This window comes from Aedes albopictus, chromosome 2 (assembly GCF_035046485.1).
Source record: "Aedes albopictus strain Foshan chromosome 2, AalbF5, whole genome shotgun sequence".
NCBI classification, from domain to species: domain Eukaryota; kingdom Metazoa; phylum Arthropoda; class Insecta; order Diptera; family Culicidae; genus Aedes; species Aedes albopictus.
In genome coordinates, this window is record NC_085137.1 from 89738581 (window position 1) to 89757278 (window position 18698).

The 18698-nt window shown below is 38.4% G+C and overlaps 2 protein-coding genes across 2 annotated transcripts in view; both read right to left on the minus strand.

Moving 5' to 3' along the window:
- The window catches only part of LOC115254947 (paired box pox-neuro protein), a 174174-nt gene extending 172604 nt beyond the window's left edge, over positions 1-1570 (minus strand). Inside the window, exon 1 of the mRNA XM_029852606.2 lies at positions 1047-1570. The gene's annotated coding sequence lies outside the window, so the exon portion shown is untranslated. The remainder of the gene's footprint in view (positions 1-1046) is intronic.
- A 15661-nt stretch (positions 1571-17231) lies between these two features.
- LOC134288966 (uncharacterized) lies at positions 17232-18411 on the minus strand. The gene has a single exon (XM_062854905.1). It carries the CDS (start codon positions 18307-18309, stop codon positions 17251-17253), a length of 1059 nt encoding a protein of 352 aa, XP_062710889.1. The 5' UTR covers positions 18310-18411; the 3' UTR covers positions 17232-17250.
- Positions 18412-18698: the final 287 nt, after the last annotated feature.

The following is an 18698-nucleotide window of genomic DNA, read 5'->3' on the forward strand; positions in this document are numbered from 1 at the left end:
TTGAACGATTTTCATGGAAATCCATCGCCCAGTTCACACTACCATCACCTGGTGGAAAAGTTGCACGAATCACTGTGTTGTGCAATATCGTCAACAGAAGGCGCTAGTGTGAAACGTCAAATGCATAGAAAAACTATGCTCGCGCCTCTGGTTGTGAAAGCCAAAACTATGAAAATTTAAAATGATCGTTAAATGCGTGGAAATTTCGCAAGTGTTACGCCTGTTTGTCTGTGGTTCTGCTGTTTTACTTTCGTCAAAAAAGTGCTGAACAAGCAATTCAGGATTGAGGATACATATTTTATATGTATTTTATTATTTGTTTTATTTTGTATGTATTAAATTTTATATGTTTTATGAGCATATTGCCCAAAATGTCAAAAATGATCTCATATCATACACAAAACTTATGTTTATTCTGTATACGGTTTCATACTGATTGTGTCTCGCTTTTTGTACTCAGCATTTGCGTGGTGTGCTGGTGCCGGAAAGTTAAATTTGCGAAAAAGTTACTCGTCAGCTGTAGCGTTTCTCACTATTGAATTATACCCACTATTGAACTCTTATTCGAGTTCAATATATTGAAAAGTTTATGCGAATGTTAATTATGTGAAAAGTCAAAAAGTTTTGATTTTTTTATCATTACATATTACGTAATGTTTAGCCCTTGGCTAGAAATGTAATGATTTCACTAAAGGGCTTAAAATTTTTGTTTCATTTATAGTTTGTTAGCTTCTGATCATATCATAATCATGATATACTGAAGTTGATGAATTTATGGTTGTTGAACAGCTTAAAAGACGCTATGTTTGTTTTTTTTTTTTTGATGTACTGTAACAGATGTGTGCATGACATGTTATGTAAATTCACTTGACTTATATTTTAAACAATTTGAGTGATAATGATAATCTTTGAAACTTGTAGATGTGCATGTGAAAAAAATCATTTATGTATTTCATATCATACAATTAGACTCACAAAGCCTTTAAAATAACGTTTTGATAATTATCTTTAAAAAAAAAACTCTAGTAAAGTTTATCCTAACATACCTGTTTATTGTGGGAGTTGCAGGTTATGAGGAATTTAGATTTGCAGATTATCGTTGGAACTTTCACTAAATCTCCAGCTTATCACTAAATCCTTCGAATCACTTTCAGTTTTACATTAATCCTCATCACAGCCAAAGTGTAACAGCTTCATTTCATACAATTCTTTGCTCGTCACTACCCAATCACAGTTTCGTTTCTGAACTTCCTATTTCATTCGAATACACAATATATTTTTGATGAAACGACAATAAATCTTCTAAATCTCTTCACGGAGCACACAACACAGTAACACTTCCCAGAACAACACGCACCTTACAGAAATTCTCACGGCGACAGGCTACGATCGCCCGTAATCAACCCGATAAAAACACACGCTACGCATCGGCTGCTGACGAGCGGCGGGAAGCGAACGAAACGTTCCGTTTCACAATCTCGACTGGAAAGCGAACCTAGAGCGAACCGAGCACATGGCACATGGCGCGCGGCAAGGACGGAAAAACAACACACGCGAGAGACACAGTCACAGTTAGGCGAAACCCCGCTTTCAGGCCCAACAAACCAACCACATCCACAGCGACAGCCAGCGTAGGACGAGACGAAGAATACAAAAAAAAAAAAAACGGCGAAGAGAAGGCAAAGCGCGACCATCCTGCCAACAACCATCCATCCAATGCAACGCTATGCTTCGGATCGTGAACGCGCGCGGCCGGTGTGAGTGAAACGAACATGACCGCTGCCGGATGCCTAAGCGAGACGACCATGTTTGCGCGCGAGCACGCTAGGCGTGTAGCATGACAAATAGAGTAGCACCCCCAGTCGGGTGGTTGGTTGGTCGTTCGGTCGGTCGGTCGCACGCACCGCGTTCTTCCATGCTACACGGTGATGATGCGGCGAGGTGGTGATGTGGTGATGGGTGGATGATGACAACGACGGACGACGTAGTGCTTGTAATAGGCAGGAGAATTGGGTGGGTTGATCGGCTGGGTTGGAGGGCAGCTGGAAGATGTGTGACAAAGTTTATGCTGCGCTATGGTGTCGGTTGAGTACATAGCGTGGCTACATACTCCGGTGGCAGTAGATATGCTATGCTTCTTTTTCAGCTTGCTTCTCGGTAAGCTTCATGGGAGTTTTTCGCATAGGTTTTCTTGAGTTGGTGTTCTTTATGAAAGTCGTAGGAAAAGAGGTGTCAAGTCTAAGCTATTAAAATATATGATGAGGTGGCTTGCCCGTTCTGTATTTTTTTTTAATAATGGCGATAAGAACTGTTTTCTTAATACTATTTAGGAAAATTATACAACTCGAGAACAATTTCGGAAGTATATTGTGGGGAGGCCCATTTCCTTTTCAGGACGGACCATATAAGACTAATAATCTCTATTTTCTATTATAAAACAAAGATTTTTTAGGTTAAAACTCTATGTACTTCGGCTACTCTATCCACCCATTGACTTTTTGAGACCAATTATGCTGATCCTTCCCCAAAGCGGTAGTTGTTCCATAAGAAATTGGCAAGTTTTGGGCATTTTATGGCAGATTATAATTAACAATTAACTTAAAAAGTGTATATTTTGTATATTTGTATGTATTTTGAACGCAGTATAAGATTGACATATTCTAATCGCTATAAAGTATTGAAGTTAGTCACCAAAACATCTAAAACGAATACTACAACTCTAAATAATTTACTTTAGCCTACAAAAAAAACATCAACACATAATTTGAAGTCAGAGAACACGAAATCAACTTGTACGGGCATTTCAACGCCAAAAAACTTTGAATGCTTGGGTGAATAATGTTACTTCGAAATCATCGGAAGCCAAAACATAGATTGGAACAGGAAAGCCGTGGGTTTCCAGCATGACCATGCTGGGGGTGACAGGTTCATTTCCCGGCTCGTCGATCCAGAAACTTTTCGTAATGTAAATTTCCTTGACTTCCATGGCCATAGGAATCTTCATGCCTGCCACATGACATACACATGCAAAATGGTCATTAGCAGAGGAATTTCTCGGTTAATAACTGTGGAAGTGCTCATAGAATACCAAGCTGAGAAGCAGACTTTGCCCCTGCTTCTTGATCCATTTCGTTACTTTTTGGTTTTTGATTTTTCATAAAATAACGAAGCAATATTTTCAAAATCGGTTTTCGTGCACATGTAGAGTATGAATCAAGGTATCTCCTGATTTTTTTTTTTCGTGGTGGAAAATGTTTTTCGTTTTTGCAGAAACCATTTTTGAATATAATTTCACAAAAAATGATTGCTGCAAAAATGGAAAACTTTTTCCACCACAAAAAAAATCAGAAGATACCTTGATCCATGCTCTACATGTGCACGAAAACCGATTTTGAAAATATTCCTTCGATATTTAATTAAAAATCAAAAACCAAAACATGTGGAAATGCTTCCAGTTTCGCCTTAAGCCTAGCATCCACGCACCCATGTGTGAACCCATTTCCAACCATACCTTACCAACACTCCGACATCCGCATGAATGTATGCAGACGCAGACTTATATTCGGTCTGATGTGGATACAAATGATTGCAATCATCACTTCCTGCCCCTTCCCAACATTAGCCTGCAACCTGACGTGGCAGGCGCCATTGTCGCCTAAAAATAAAAGATCACCAACACTCACACACTGAAGATGCCTGCTTAGTTCCCGGCAGATATCTCATTGGTTCCCTGTGTGAGTGTAGCTGGTCTGGCAATACTGGAGTAGCATCCACGGGCGGTCATTTTGAGAAACGTCTCTTTAAGAGTTCCTTTTAGAAGTCCTAAAATCATTCTTTCTGGAATTTCTTCTTCAGAGAATTTCTTTTTCTACGATTACTTCAGGAGTTGTGTCTGGGAACCAGCCAAAACATCTTTCACTAGTTACATCCGCAGTTCCTCCCGGGATTTCCTCATGATTTTTTTTTATTTAGGAGAGAATACTTCTCCAATTTAACCAGGAGTTCCTTTTGGGATTCCTTCTTTGATTCTCCAAGGCATTACGTCTGTAATTCCTGTTGGAGTTTCTTCCAAGATTTCACCAGGAGTTTTTCCGAAACTCCTTCTGGAACTACTTTTGAGCAATCTCCTGGACTTTTTTCTTGGATTCCTTACGGACATTCTTCAAGGGTTCTTCCCATAATTCCTTTTGGAATCCCCCAAGAACTTAACCTAGGATTTCTTCACGTTTTTTTTTTTAGATTTCTTCAGGAACTTCTTCTCAGGTCCCTTAAAAATAATCTTCCGGATATCCCTTACGATTCCTTCCGGAATTTCAACAATATACCTACTGAAATTCCATCACACTTGTGGGGGATTTTCCTTGTGGGTTTTCTCCGGGAATTCGTTCGAGATTCATCCAGGAAATCTGTCCGGGATTCCTCCAAGAACTTCTTCCATCAAATCCAAGTCCCTAACTGCGGAGTCCGTATAAAAATCCCACCATAAACTCTAATAATTCTTCTTTAGATTTTCAGGAGGTTTAAGGAATGTTTTGAAGGTGTCCCGTGAAGTTTTACGACCGTTCAGAAGCCTTTCAGGGGCGTTTCAAGGGGATTTGAGGTGCGTTTTAGAGGGTTTCTGAAGCTTTTTATAGGCGTTCGGAGGCGTTACAAGTCATGGTCGTATCAGGGGGGTTTAAGGGGTTGCTTTGAATCCACGGGGTTTCAGGGGCATTTCGTCTGAGGTGGACCTCTACGTTGTGTGGATTGGAGGGGGGACTCCAGGCGATGAAGAGCAACTTTGGATTCAAACTATATATTTGCAATCGAGACAGACGGCGTGTTTGCTGAATACCTCCTATTCGAATACCGCTAAAAACACCACTTACTCCATGTAACGCACCCCTACTAGGCCGTCCTTTATTTTGCAAAAAAAAAATAGAAATGTTATAAGTTCGTTAGTAGAAAATTATCGTTTCAGCTAAGAAATGATCGTGTCAAAATTTGAAGTCCGTATCTCATGGTAAGTTTTCATGTAACGTACTCCATGAATGTTCCAGAATACACCACAAACCTTTCTATACATTCACACACACTTACAATAACAATAAAATATAAGCTGACATGACCTGTCAAATAATTACGTTCAAGATATAAATAAATCCCATATAAAAGTAACACAAATGGTTGTAAGTTTCTATACATTAACCATCTTACAGTCTCCAAGAGTTCGATGATTTTGGCTTTCTAAGTGAGACAATAACTTGTACTTTCACATGCGCAAAAAGAAATTTGCATATAATTGCCTATAGCTAAGTTACATATGCTTGAAATATGGCCCAAAAAACTATAAAAACCGTTATAACTATTTTATTTTTTGAAATTAGCGAGATGTCATGTTCGGCGTAATTGTGTATTCTACCATTATCTATAACTTTGTAGAACATGAGAAAAATTTAGAATCAGTTATTAAAAAGTTATTGCGAAAAAAAACCCTTTTCAAGGGGCTGAAGATAGTAAACGTAACGTATCTTGAAAAGTAACGGAGTTACAAACTTGGCGTCTTCAACAAAGTTGCTCCAAACAACATTTTCTACAACTTTTGTGAAGACGCCAACATTGTATCTTAAAACATTCAAAAAATAAATTTTCTATCTCACTTTTAGGGGGATTGGATTGATCCATTTCCACAATAGTTCAGAAGAAGCTCCTTGTGATAGTGAAAAACTTTCTCGAAGACACCATGACGCTAAACGTCGTAGTTAAAAAGTTATTAATTAGGCGCGCTAAAATGACGAAATCAGCCACAGTGCAGTAGAATAACTAGCCACAGAAGTCCAATGTCGCGACTATTCGTGTGACTAACATCTAGTTTGCCACGCCCTTACAGCGTCAGTAGCGGTACTAGAAGTGTCAAATAAATTTTATTTACCAAAACGATCCTCTATCAGCTGGACAGCTAAAAACAATCAATTATTACAATTAAAGTTATAAATTTAATTAAACAGGAAAAGTGACTACAGCGCCATTAGAGTTCTAGTGTATTTCTATTCACAGTGCGCTCCCATATTCATCCTATTCGAAAATAAGCAATTATGGCACCGATTGATTCCGTTCTTTTTGTTTTCATTTGCGCTCACTTTCAACAAAAATGCAAAAATAATAAATAATTGTTTGTTTTAATCCTTTGTTTTTCGTAGGATGAAAATGGGAGCCACATGCATAATTAGGGAACCAATACCCTAGCTGCTATGATTTCTCTGGGGACGTCTGCCGTAATTGCTCCAGAAGTTCTTGATATGATTTCTCCAGGAATGTCCCCTTCTGTTTCTCAAGGTATTTCTGTAGGATTCGCCAAAGAGATTTGATTTTCAAGATTCATACCGTCCAAGATTTTTCCAAGGTTTAATTCTGTCGTTCCTCTTAAAATATCTACTAGGATTCCTCCTGCAAGGATCCTCCACAAAAGCTCCAACATTTCAACTATTCCTGCTCAAAGAGTCTCAAGTAAAATATTTGTCACAGAAGAGTCACGGCGGCCCAGGTTTTTATTGCGCAGGAGTCACTGTGACTTATTTCTAACAAATGAATTCTTACTTGCTAGAAGTAAATCGCGGTTACTTCTACGTCATAAAAAGCAGCGTCGCTGTGTCTCTTCTATCACAAGTTACAAGTTGTTACCAAGATTCACCCAGGTATTCTTGCTGGAACTCATCCAGCACAATTTGATGGAGTTCCGAAAGATTTCCTTCTCAGATTCCTCTAGAAAAACTACTGTGATTTCTCCAGAGATTCTTAGGAAATTTCCATCTGTGATACAGAGGTAATTCTTTCAAAAAATATTAAAAGGAATTCTTCAAGAATAACAGATAGAATTTTCACAAGAAATTTCTTCGAAGATTCCTCCGGATACTCCTGATTTGATTTTTCCAGGAAACCCTGCTTGAGTTTTTCCAGGAATTCTTCCTGGGTTGATCCCAGGATTTTTAATTAAACACTTTAGGAAATCTCCTTGAGTTTTTTCCATGGATTCTCACTGTAACCCCTCTTGAAATTCCGACTAGGATTCCTCTGAACTAGGATTCCTTTGAAGGAATTCCTTCAAAAGTTGGAACCAAAAAAAGTTACGTTATATCGAGGTAAAAGTTACTTTATATTGAGTTACGTTATATCAGGATTACGTTATATCGAGGTATGACTCACGGTGTCAAAATCTCGATTATTATCAAACTTTCATGTACCTCGGATTTTTCTTCAAAAATGATTAGCATTTGGGCTATATTTTCATAATCGGAAGACTAGAATATATTTCATCTGCGAAAATTTGTCCATACATTTTGTCTTCTTCTTCTTCTTCTTCTTCTTCTTCTTGGCGTAACGTCCTCATTGGGACAAAGCCTGCTTCTCAGCTTAGTGTTCTATGAGCACTTCCACAGTTATTAACTGAGAGCTTTCTCTGCCAATGACCTTTTGCATGCGTATATCGTGTGACAGGCACGAAGATACTCTATGCCCAAGGAAGTCAAGGAAATTTCCTTTACGAAAAGATCCTGGACCGACCGGGAATCGAACCCGTCACCCTCAGCATGGTCATGCTGAATACCCGTGCGTTTATCGCCTCGGCTATATGGGCCCTTAACATTTTGTATGGGACCTATTTAAGTCTAAAACAGTATTTATTGGATTTTAGTATGTAAAATATCCAAAAACTCATTTAAATCAAAATTTCTCCGATGGAATATTTTCAAACTCTCCATTTATGCAATATAGCCAAAATACTGATACTCTGTAAAGAAAAATCCGAGGTACATGAAAGTTCGATAATAATTGAAATTTTCTAAAATTATGTAAATTATTATTATTAGTTTATTAAAGACACTTTTCCACTAGAGTGGCATTCGTGTCGACTGTAAATTATGTAAGTTTGTAAAATTATGTAAAAAATTATGTACATCAAGCCATTTTAGCTTTGTTTGCAGAATATCACTCATTTCTCCATTTTTAGAGATACATAATATGAACATTTTGAAAAAAATTTGATAAGTACGTGGTGTTATTTTGAAGGAGGGTGAGACAAAAAGTCAAAATTAAATTTGTATCAGCCTTATTGTTGAAATATAATGATTATCGATTTGTTACGGTAAGTTTTTTTTTTCATGCAACTTCGTGCCATTGCTTTGTTGCTACTAAGATGGTAATCTCAGATTCTGTTTTGTTAGCCTTAGCGTTAGCGTAGTTACGGTATACTTCGTAGATTGGATACTAACAACATTCATGTACCTTTTGCTAATCTTGCTCGGATTGCTTTTCGGAACAAGGCCGGGGAGTTAACTTTGCTCCAATCTTATGCAAGAATACCAAAAGCACAAATGCCATTATTCCCGGCCACGCCCATCTTTATCTCAGAATCTATTTTGTGGAACAAAAACTTATCATTTTGTATGCTCAGCTCAATTGCAGTGCATATGCTGATTGTTTTAAGCAAGCCTCTTCTGTGCGATACAAATCGAGATTACCAATTTCAAAATCGTGAAGCAAACTGTAGAAAGAGGGAAGATAGGGAAAATAATACGGCGTCCCGTATTACTTTAAAGTGGGATTGTGTATTACAGGGTTAATTCTGATCGATGTATTGAAACGACCATCGCAAATTGTAATTGTTTGGCCTAAAACTAACATTTTTTTATTTTTAAATCAATTCCCATACCCAAGGAAGGAGCTGAAAATTTGCTTAAGAGTGATTTGTTCCACTCTTATACAGCAAAAATTTTTGCTGGGTAGATTTTGGAGTGAAAGGCTCTTTTATAAAGAGGTTTCGAACAACCTTGGCAACAAAAAAATCTTGGGAATTAGACCAATTAGAGTGAGTAAGGAACACCATTTACGTTTTACCTAATGGCATTATGCCAAATGGGTTACAGCCGACTGGAGTTTTTTTAAGAATCGGCGTGAAAAATGTTAATGGGCCATGTTTGGAAATTCATTATCATGCTGTAGGTTGACTTTGCCCCATCTTTTCCATTAATTTAGCATTCTAAAACTTGACCCTTTAGAGTTGGAGTTTCATCTAATAGTAGTGCCAAAAATGTGTCATAGGCGAATGAATCACCAACAAATAAATGTTGGTGTTTGCGATTGTTTTATATCATCGAAGATTCACATGCGCAATGAGTTAGTTATTTGTAGTTTCTATCAGTTGTTCGTATGCGTCGTAATTTCGCGTGTGTCGAGTGAAAAAAGTTTTGTTTTGCTGATTGGTTGACACAAGAATCTCAATTTATTAGTGAGCTCGTTCCATATTATTGAAAAGTTACAATAAATAATATAATATGATATACATATTCAATGTATTGATTCACCGTTTTTGGTTCGTTAAATCGAGTAATTTTCTGCTTCACATCTTCGTTTTTAATTTCTTTTATTTTCAATGCCAGCCTTTAACTTTGAAAATTATTTATGAAAACTCATACGTTTTAAACAAGAATAACATTCATGCACAATTGAACAACCTATTCCACCTAATATTCGTAATTGATTTCCAACCGAAAACCAACGACTATCATATTCACTGTAATCCACCAACCAAACTCATTCCCCGCCTTTTACACCACGTGCCACAAAATGGCCTTATCGGAACGCTTTTCCACAGTGTCATGCCATGCCATCGCAAATGAAGCTATTATGTACGTCTTCCGGCTGGCCCCGTTTATTGCCTATCTAAACCCTGGCAATGTGCATCGCCTTTCACGATTAATTCCTCTCAAACCTGTGCTAGCCATTATTTAGGGGGTAGACTGGTAGAGGGAATTGCCCTTATCTCTTCCTGGCATCCGAACAATCAATTTTCTATGTTCTTCGTACCGGCAACGAAACGCAAGCCAATGGAACCGGCCATAGTCGTATTTTCCCCTGGAGCGGCGGATCCGGCCCCTTTCCTAATTAATTTAACGACTTGGGTCTACCATCATCGGACAATGACAAGTTGGGCCACGGCACGAGCGTCTCCATCTTGGTCTTCTTCGCAGTTTGACATGTCCTATCATCATATTGCCATCATCGTAACAACGGAAGAGGCCATGTGACTACACTTAAGCTTACAAGGTTTTACTTTTCTGCCGTTGGTGGCAGAAGGGTTATCAAAATGATGATGGAATTTTGGATAATATTGTGTTAAATTTTTTTTTTTCAGAAATTTAGTATTTGTTCACCATTTTGTTTTTGAGGGTTTTTTTTTTAATTCGAACATAATAATAGGTTTACGTATGTTTATGTAATAAGCGGATGGATTCAAAATACAATTAATGTGGAATAAAATATGAATTTCCAAAACTTATTGAATGAGATGTTTTTAATTATTCAACCAATGTTTGGAAATCTTGAAATCCAATTTATATTAAGACAGTTTCCAAATCGTTTTAATGTAGCACAGTTATGGCTCCCCCTATCTTATCGAAACGATCCATTATTCTGACATACCTGACAAACTCAAAGGAACAATCATCATCTTCACTCATCCAACTCCCTTCCACAATTTTCCACGGCGAATCGCCTATCGACGTGTCTCGTGACCCTCTTCCGGAAAACGAAACGCTTTCAAACGCTTCGGAGCAAGCCGCATGCAGGCAGTACACCAAGCAAGCAAGGAAGGGAGCTAAGCCGTGTCGCGTGCTGGTTATGCATTCTTGCTGTTCATACATCCTCTCGCTCTCTGAAGGTACGTATACGTTGGGATTTCTCATTCTACTCCGGCGAGGTTTTACTCACAGTAGCTTGCTCCGCCCTCAGGACGCGGTGCAGCCGTGTGTACTGGTGCCGTTTCGCTTTTCGTTCATGCCAATAGCTGTCTTTGTTTGGCTCGCATGGTAGCTGTTCAGGCTATCTCATTCGGTTGAGGCTGTGATACTCGTTCAGGCTACATACCTACCTACTGTTAAATCGAAAGCAAACAAACCGCTAAATGACTGATCAAGTGTGAAACTGTTGGTGGTCAGAGTTTCACACCTCTTCTTATTTGTTCGTGATGTTTAGTGGATTCTTTCAAAAAGTTCCATATTTGTATTAATGGTTAAATTTAAATTAAAGCAATTTCATAATTTTTATTACAATGCATAATTGTTTTTTTTTTTGCATTTATTTTCTTTACATCTATTCCTTTTTGCATTTCTCATACACCAATTGATCCTATTGATTCATTTTATCTTTTTATTTATTTTGTCTTTACTTTTCCGACTTATTTTTTTCTTTTTGTTGCATAAGGGTCTGTTAATTTATTACGTAAGCGAGTTTTCACGATTTTAAATATATAAAAATGCGTTTTAACCTTCCTACGGTGTTCGGGTCAATATGACCCGGATCGCACTTTTCAGGCGCATTATCTTTTGATCCTGATTTGCTATAGCTTTGAAACTTAGTGACTTTTAATCTTTTACCAAAAACTTTTTTTTTTAATTTTGACCGATAATATTGGCTATTTCTAAGGGCTGGACAAAAAAAGTTACGTTTAAGGTGTTCGGGTCATATTGACCCGGATTTGGTATAACGATTTTACAGTCATTTCTCAATAAAATAATAAAGTTTTTGTACTCAAAATTATCGATAGGGCTTAAATTTTGTGGATCCGGATCAAAACTAAGGTTCGGTTGGATGTGGCCACTTTGAACCGACGCCAGAGGGACCATGGTTTGGCCATTTTCGCAGGAGAGTATTTTTTGCAATAAGTTCACAGATCGAAAAAAGAGTGTAAAATTCTGTGATATATGATGCACATGTTTGGGGCGTGGGATATCACAGAAGTTTACATGACATGTCATGTAAAAGTCATAAAATATCATGTAAACTTCCATTATACACTACCCGCCATAAATATGGAATCGCATAGTGCAACATTCATACTGAATATTGCAGCACCCAAAAAAGTTTGGCATCACCCTAAAATGTGATTATGTCAGGTCTTTGAGGCACAAATCACTTATGACCCCCCTAATTCTCTTTCAAAATGCAACTCGTACCCACAACCTAATTGGTTCTAGGTTTACTCTATTTTTCCTCCTTATTTTGGGTGATGCCAAACTTTTTGGGTGCTGCAATACTGAGTATTGCAACGATTCCATATTATTGGCGGGTAGTGTATGTCATGTAATTCAGCATGACTCAGTTACATGATATATAACACAAATTTACATGATATATCATGTAAACCATCACAACACTAAGTTTTCATTACTAAACTGAAGTTGTAAATCTCATAATTTTAATCTGTGTTATGCAAAATGCATTTGATTTGAATGTTTGGAGAGCTAAATGCGCTGGAAAAAGCAGCATCAAACTGCCCCAACCACTAAGCAACTGACCAGATGAGTTTCGGCTGTCAGGTGGCCACGGGACTAAATCTTGAGGCCTCGGGACGGCTTCCCAGAAACCCCCGATAGGTGACCATTTTACAAATATGATGAATCCATGCCGTACGACACATCAAAAGTTGCAGATTTTTTTGGAGAATACATCAGTGACCATGTCAGAAGCCAGAAGCAAAATTGGCCACTTCGTGGTCCCGGAATCGATACCCGGGACCCCGGAAATGAGGTCAATTCTCGCACTTTGAGAACCGGTTCCAGGACCACCAAGTGGACAATGTTGTTTCCGGTTGCTGGTTTGAAGACTGATGAAGTATCTATGAAATTCTGAGAATTTTGATGTGCCATACGGCAAGGTCATACAAACTGCGAGAATTGGCCACATTTCCGGGGTCCTGGGAACCGGTTCCGGGACCACCAAGTGGCTAATCCTGCCTCTGATATCTGATGTAAGCACTATTGTATTCGCATCAAAATTCTGCCGGGAGACTAACCAGCCAAGGGCTGAAAGTCTCTTAAATAAAGACAAATCAATTCATCAAAATTCTGCAAATTTAGATATGTCGCACGGCATAGTAAAAAAAAAATCGAGAAATGACCACATTTCCGGGGTCCTCGGAACTGGACCTGGGAACCGGTTCCAGGACCACCAAGCGGACAATGTTGTTTTTAGTTGCTGGTTTGGAAATTCTGCGAATTTTGAATTCAAATTTTGAAGCCAGAAAAAAAAGCTTAATCTCGTAAAAAGTTGTACAATAGTTTTAACATAAGAGTACATTTGCCACCAAAAGTATCTCAAACAGATTTAATATAGGGTCTGGGACCATTTGGGCAGGAGCACCTATTTTGGGCACTTGCTGCTATAACTCAGTCAATTTTCAACCGATTGACTTGATTTTTGAGACACGGTCAGCTAGGCACAGTATCTAGCCATGAACAAAAATTCAAGTCAATCGATTTGAAATTGACTGAGTTCTAGCAGCAAGTGCCCAAAATAGGTGCTCCTGCCCAAATGGTCCCAGACCCTATGATGATTCGAAATTTTTAAAGCACTGAAAAATTTTCTTCTGGCTTGAATAATTTTGAGCAAAAAAGCACGATGTGATCAATATCTCCATAATATCCCCCACAATCACATTAACTTTTGCTAACGTAAAGATGCGAAATCAATTTAGAAAAACAACAAATGTCCTACTGGTGGACATATTTTTATACTACGGAGAAAGATTAACAGAGTGACAAATAGAATAACTAACACCAACGTCTCTTTTCACTAGAATTTCTAAAATGTTGCCGTTTATTTATTTGCCTGCCATTACATGAATTTGTATATTGTGTGGCAAGTACAATGATACACTATGCCCAGGGGAGAAAATTTTCCCGACTGGAACGGGAATCGAACCCGCCGTCTCCGGATTGGCAATCCATAGCCTTAACCACTAGGCTAACTGGAGACCCCAATGCAATGATATTGTGATTAAATATGATTCCACGAATAACACCTATTTTTTTCAAAGTTTGCCACAAATTTTACAATGTGAAGGAACCCATACAATTTTTATAAAAAAAAATCCTTGAGGGTGTATATCAAACTTTTTTTAGTTCCAAAATTAAGTGACGGGCTTTTATATTGAAATTGGTTGAGTTTAAGGCACGTAGGCTGCTCATACTATCAGAACATATTAGCATAGCATAGCATGAATACTTGCACAAATCATGGATGAAGTTGCAAAGATGAGCATATCTATTGCCATTGGATAACTCTCGCTGAGACCGGCCCACTGTTTACACCTTGTCTTTAAAAATGTTTAAGGTGGCGATTTTCTGAAAGTCCTCGCTAAAAAAGTAAGGAAAATGCATTTGGTTACTGAAACTGTTAGTTAGATCCACAACATTTTTTGCAGACCCCTCGATTTTGGTCAAATAGTGGCTCATTTAAACCGTTATAACACGAAATTTTCGCCCAAATCCACCTCAAAACGAAATGTTGTTGAAAAGAGGAAAGATAGAGCTACTATTTACAAATATAAAAAGTTGGGTCGGCTATATTGATTTTGGCCGCCATCTTGGATTTTTAAACCTAAACATTTTTTTTCACCATGATGGCAACCACCGATTTTCAAAATTTTTGCATAAATTTAAAGCTGAGACATTTATACATAACATATCAAAAAATTAGACATGTGTTTTTTTCCTATCAAAAGTTATCTGCAGTTTTGAAAATTAAGCCACTTCTTCTTCTTCTTCTTTGTGGCTATACGTTCCAACTGGAACTTGGCGTGCCTCACATCAACTTAGTGTTCTTTGAGCACTGTCACAGTTATTAATTGAAGGGTTTTCTTTGCCTGCCATTGGATGAATTTGTATATAGTGACGCAAGTATAATGATACACTATGCCCGGGGAGCCGAGAAAATTTTCCCGACCGGAACGGGAATCGAACCTGCCGTCTCCGCATTGGCGATCCAAAAACTTATCCACTAAGGTTTTTATATATATTCTAAGGTTGTCTTAGATGTCAAAACTGGCTGAGCGGCCATTATTTTTTCACCGTGAGTAATTCTGAAAACAAATCCCACGCCTCCTCAAATTCCTTTGAAATTTCGCTTCCTCTGCTTTTCTCCACAAACTAAACGTCATTCTCAACCTTACAATATATATAAACCTTGTTAACCACTAGGCTAACTGGAGACCCCACGAAGCCACGTTTTCTCCATATACAGGGGATGGCCAAAATGTTTGGGATAGGCAACTTTTTTTTCTCTCACAAAAAAGTTCAACATGCTATAACTTTTCATAGAGTGCATCAAAAAATCTCAAATTTTGACTGTTTGTCAACCTATTATATGTGCATCATTGGTACAAATTTGGGCTCGACTGAATAATTTTTCGCGAAGTTAGAACCGTTCGGGTAAAACACTATTTTTTAGACAACTCATTTTTGAGTTGTCATATCTCGGAAACCAGTGAACCGAATTAAATGAAATTTTGAACGTACACTAAAAATATGCGTATGCTTCACAAACCATTAAAACATAAACACTTTTTGCACGTTGAAAAAAGTTATCATGGATTGACACTTTTTGGATTTTTCTCCAAAAAATGTAATTTTTTTACTTCAATGTCAATAAATTTTAGTGTTGATGTCCAAAGATTTTCCGCTTCTGTTCTCTAGTTATCTCTAATCATATATATCAGAACCTATTTAGATTAAAGGAAGAACACATTTAGTAATTCTTGTATGGTATTGTAAATTTGACTTATTTTCCTCTATATGGGTAAAAATTTCAACCCGGTATAACTTAATTCGCCGTAAGAAAATATTATATTTTATAACGTTGTATTAAGTATCAATATATTGTTGATAAACGTTAAAAAATTCATTCAATTCGGTTCACTGGTTTCCGAGATATGACTGCTCAAAAATGAGTTGTCTAAAAAATAGTGTTTTACCCGAACGGTTCTAACTTCGCGAAAAGTTATTCAATCGAGCCCAAATTTGTACCAATAATGCATATATAACAGGGCTATAAATCAGCATAGATAATCAGTCAAAATTTGAGAATTTTGGATGCACTCTACGAAAAGTTACAGCATATTGAATTTTTTTGTGGGAGAAAAAAAAATGCCTATCCCAAACATTTTAGCCACCCCCTGTATTTCCATGCGCGCCGGCAACGACATGCAACAGCATCGGAGTTTACGCCTGCATGTATACTCTAAAGCACCTGTCGCAAAATTTGGGTAAATCGGAGGTTCGTTTCCGTTTTCGACTGTTTCTCAATGATCCGGGCATTGCTATTGAAACTTTTTTAGTGTTTTGAAAACCTTAAACCTTCAGCTTTCCATTAGTTGGTTCAAATTTCAAATTCGTGCTCGTAAACACTGCGAAATAACGCTGCATATATGTAAACGGCCGGCACCGTGCCCAGTGCGCAAAAGTGGCATGGTCTACAAAACGGCAGATAACTTTTGAAAGAAGAAAACGACATCTCTATTTTTTTATATGTTATGTATGAATGTTTCAGCTTTCAATTGATGCAAAAAATTTGAAAATCGGTGGTTGCCATCATGGTGAAAAACAAGTTTTAGAAAAAAAATCCAAGATGGCGGCCAAAATCAATATGGCCGACCCAACTTTTTATTATTGTAAAAAGTAGCTCTATCTTTCCTCTTTTCAACCACATTTTGTTTTAAGGTGGTTTCTGGAGAAACTTTCGAGTTATAACGATTTAAATGAGCCACTATTTGACCAAAATCGAGGGGTCTGCAAAAAATTGTTGGCTCTAACTAACGGGGGTCCATCAATTTGAGTAATCAAATGCATTTTCCTTACTTTTTTGGGGAGGACTTTCAGAAAATTGGCACCTTAAACTTTTTTGAACACAGGATGTAAATAGCGGGCCGGTCTCAGCGAGAAGGACTCCATATCAAGATGATTCAGATTCGGTTCCGGTACAGACTTCCAGGGAAAACTGTCAAAATTTCGTGCAACTCCACCGTTCGGCTGCTCAAAACTCATAAATTTTCGTTCAGATGCCAAAAGACTCTGTGTCAAAAATTGATCTGACTTCTGGATTTTTTTTCCTACCCCGCTGTTGGCATGAGCATGAGCATGAGATGACCGTGCAATTCGTAGTTGCTACTCCGTTACTGACCAGAACAGTCAACATTGCACAGGAACCAAGAGGATAGGTGTAGCTTTTCATCCTGTGCAATTTTGAAGGTTCAAAACTTTATATTGTCAATACCGGCGCCGGCCACGTCCTTACGGTCATCGGGGAAGGGAAGGAATGTTTTTTTTTTTCATTTCGTTTATTTGTAAGGCTCAAGCGCTTTGAAGCATTACGGAGCCGAAATCAGTAAATTTATAAAAATACAATCAATAATTTAATACAAATAAAAGAAAAAAAACTTAATCACTGCTTACGAGCGTTCTTCTTGGGTGGAGACTGTAGATTGCTTTCCACTGGAAGTACTTGCTGTTGTTGAGATGATTCCTGATGATATTTCTCCTGCCTACTTCTTCGCTCCTTTTCATACTTCTCCCACCGCTCCTTTTGCGCCTTCTCTTTCGCCCGTAGATCCTCTTGATATCTCCGCTGCATTGACTTCTCCTGTTTTCGAAATTCTTCTTGTCTTTTACGCTTTTCCGCCTCGTGTTTCGCCCAATTTTCCGCCAATGTCTTTTCATACTTGCTTCGATGCTCAACCGACTCCGTCACTTTCAATGCTCCTTGATATCCGCTTTGTTCCTCCGCTTCCGCTTCCCCATTCTCCATTTGTTCCTCTTCAATGGCTTCCTTTTCTTCATTTACGACTTCCTGTTGACATTGCGCTGCACCACCGTAAATGACGGCATTAGCATAGCTACTGGAAACAGCTTCCACTCCTTTTGCCTTTTGGTTCCGTGTTTGTCGTTGCGGACAGCTGTTTCTACGGTGCCCCTCCTGTTGGCACAAAAAGCACTTATTCTTCAGATCCTCGTAAAATACCTTCCCTTTCCATTGGAGGATTTGCACCGTTGATGGAATATCGCTTTCCACGTCAATATGCAAACCTCGCACTCCGTTGAACATATGATCGAGTCTTAGGTTCGGCGGCAACTTTTCACGGATAACGTTTTCGATTTTGCCATACTTTCCCAGGACCAACGACAGATCCTCATCAGATACCTCCGGGGGAATATCAAATACTCGTACGTATCGCACGTTACTTCCGGCACGTGACATGATAACGTCAACCGTTTTTCCGCTGGAATAGCTGAATTTGACAGGTCCTGAATTTGTTCGCAACGCCTCCTCCATTGCCGCTGCCGTTTTAATCTTGATAGATAGACTTCTATCCTCCTCCATCTTGTAAACGGTTTCCATATCCATGACATCGGATTTCAGCTGCTTCAAGAAATCGGTGATTTCGATCCATGTTGGCCGCGGTGCCAACGCAGGAAAACGAAATTTGACCGTGTTCTCGATCATTACTCTGATAGATTCAGCACAGGAACAATACAAAGCGAATTTAAACAAAGCACACTACTGCTTTACAAAAGGCAACAAAGAGCTACTGGGTGCTATTCATCGGTTTATAGGGCACTGCATGAAATTCTCTCCTTCTCTTTCACTCTTACTGAAATTTTGTAAACAACAAGGCCAAGAAACGTCAAAATCCCATACAAAATCAAAACAGTGCAGTGCCCTATTGCAGACCAGCTGCTGCTGCGTCTGACTGCGATGAGAGCAAAACAACAACTGTGGAAGGAATGTTAGTGTGACATCCGTTGCTACTAGAGACCGTGTGTACCTCCGCATCCCCACGATTGTCACAGGAAGGAAGTTTGTTAGTGGGAAGGGATAGAAAGTTCACATTG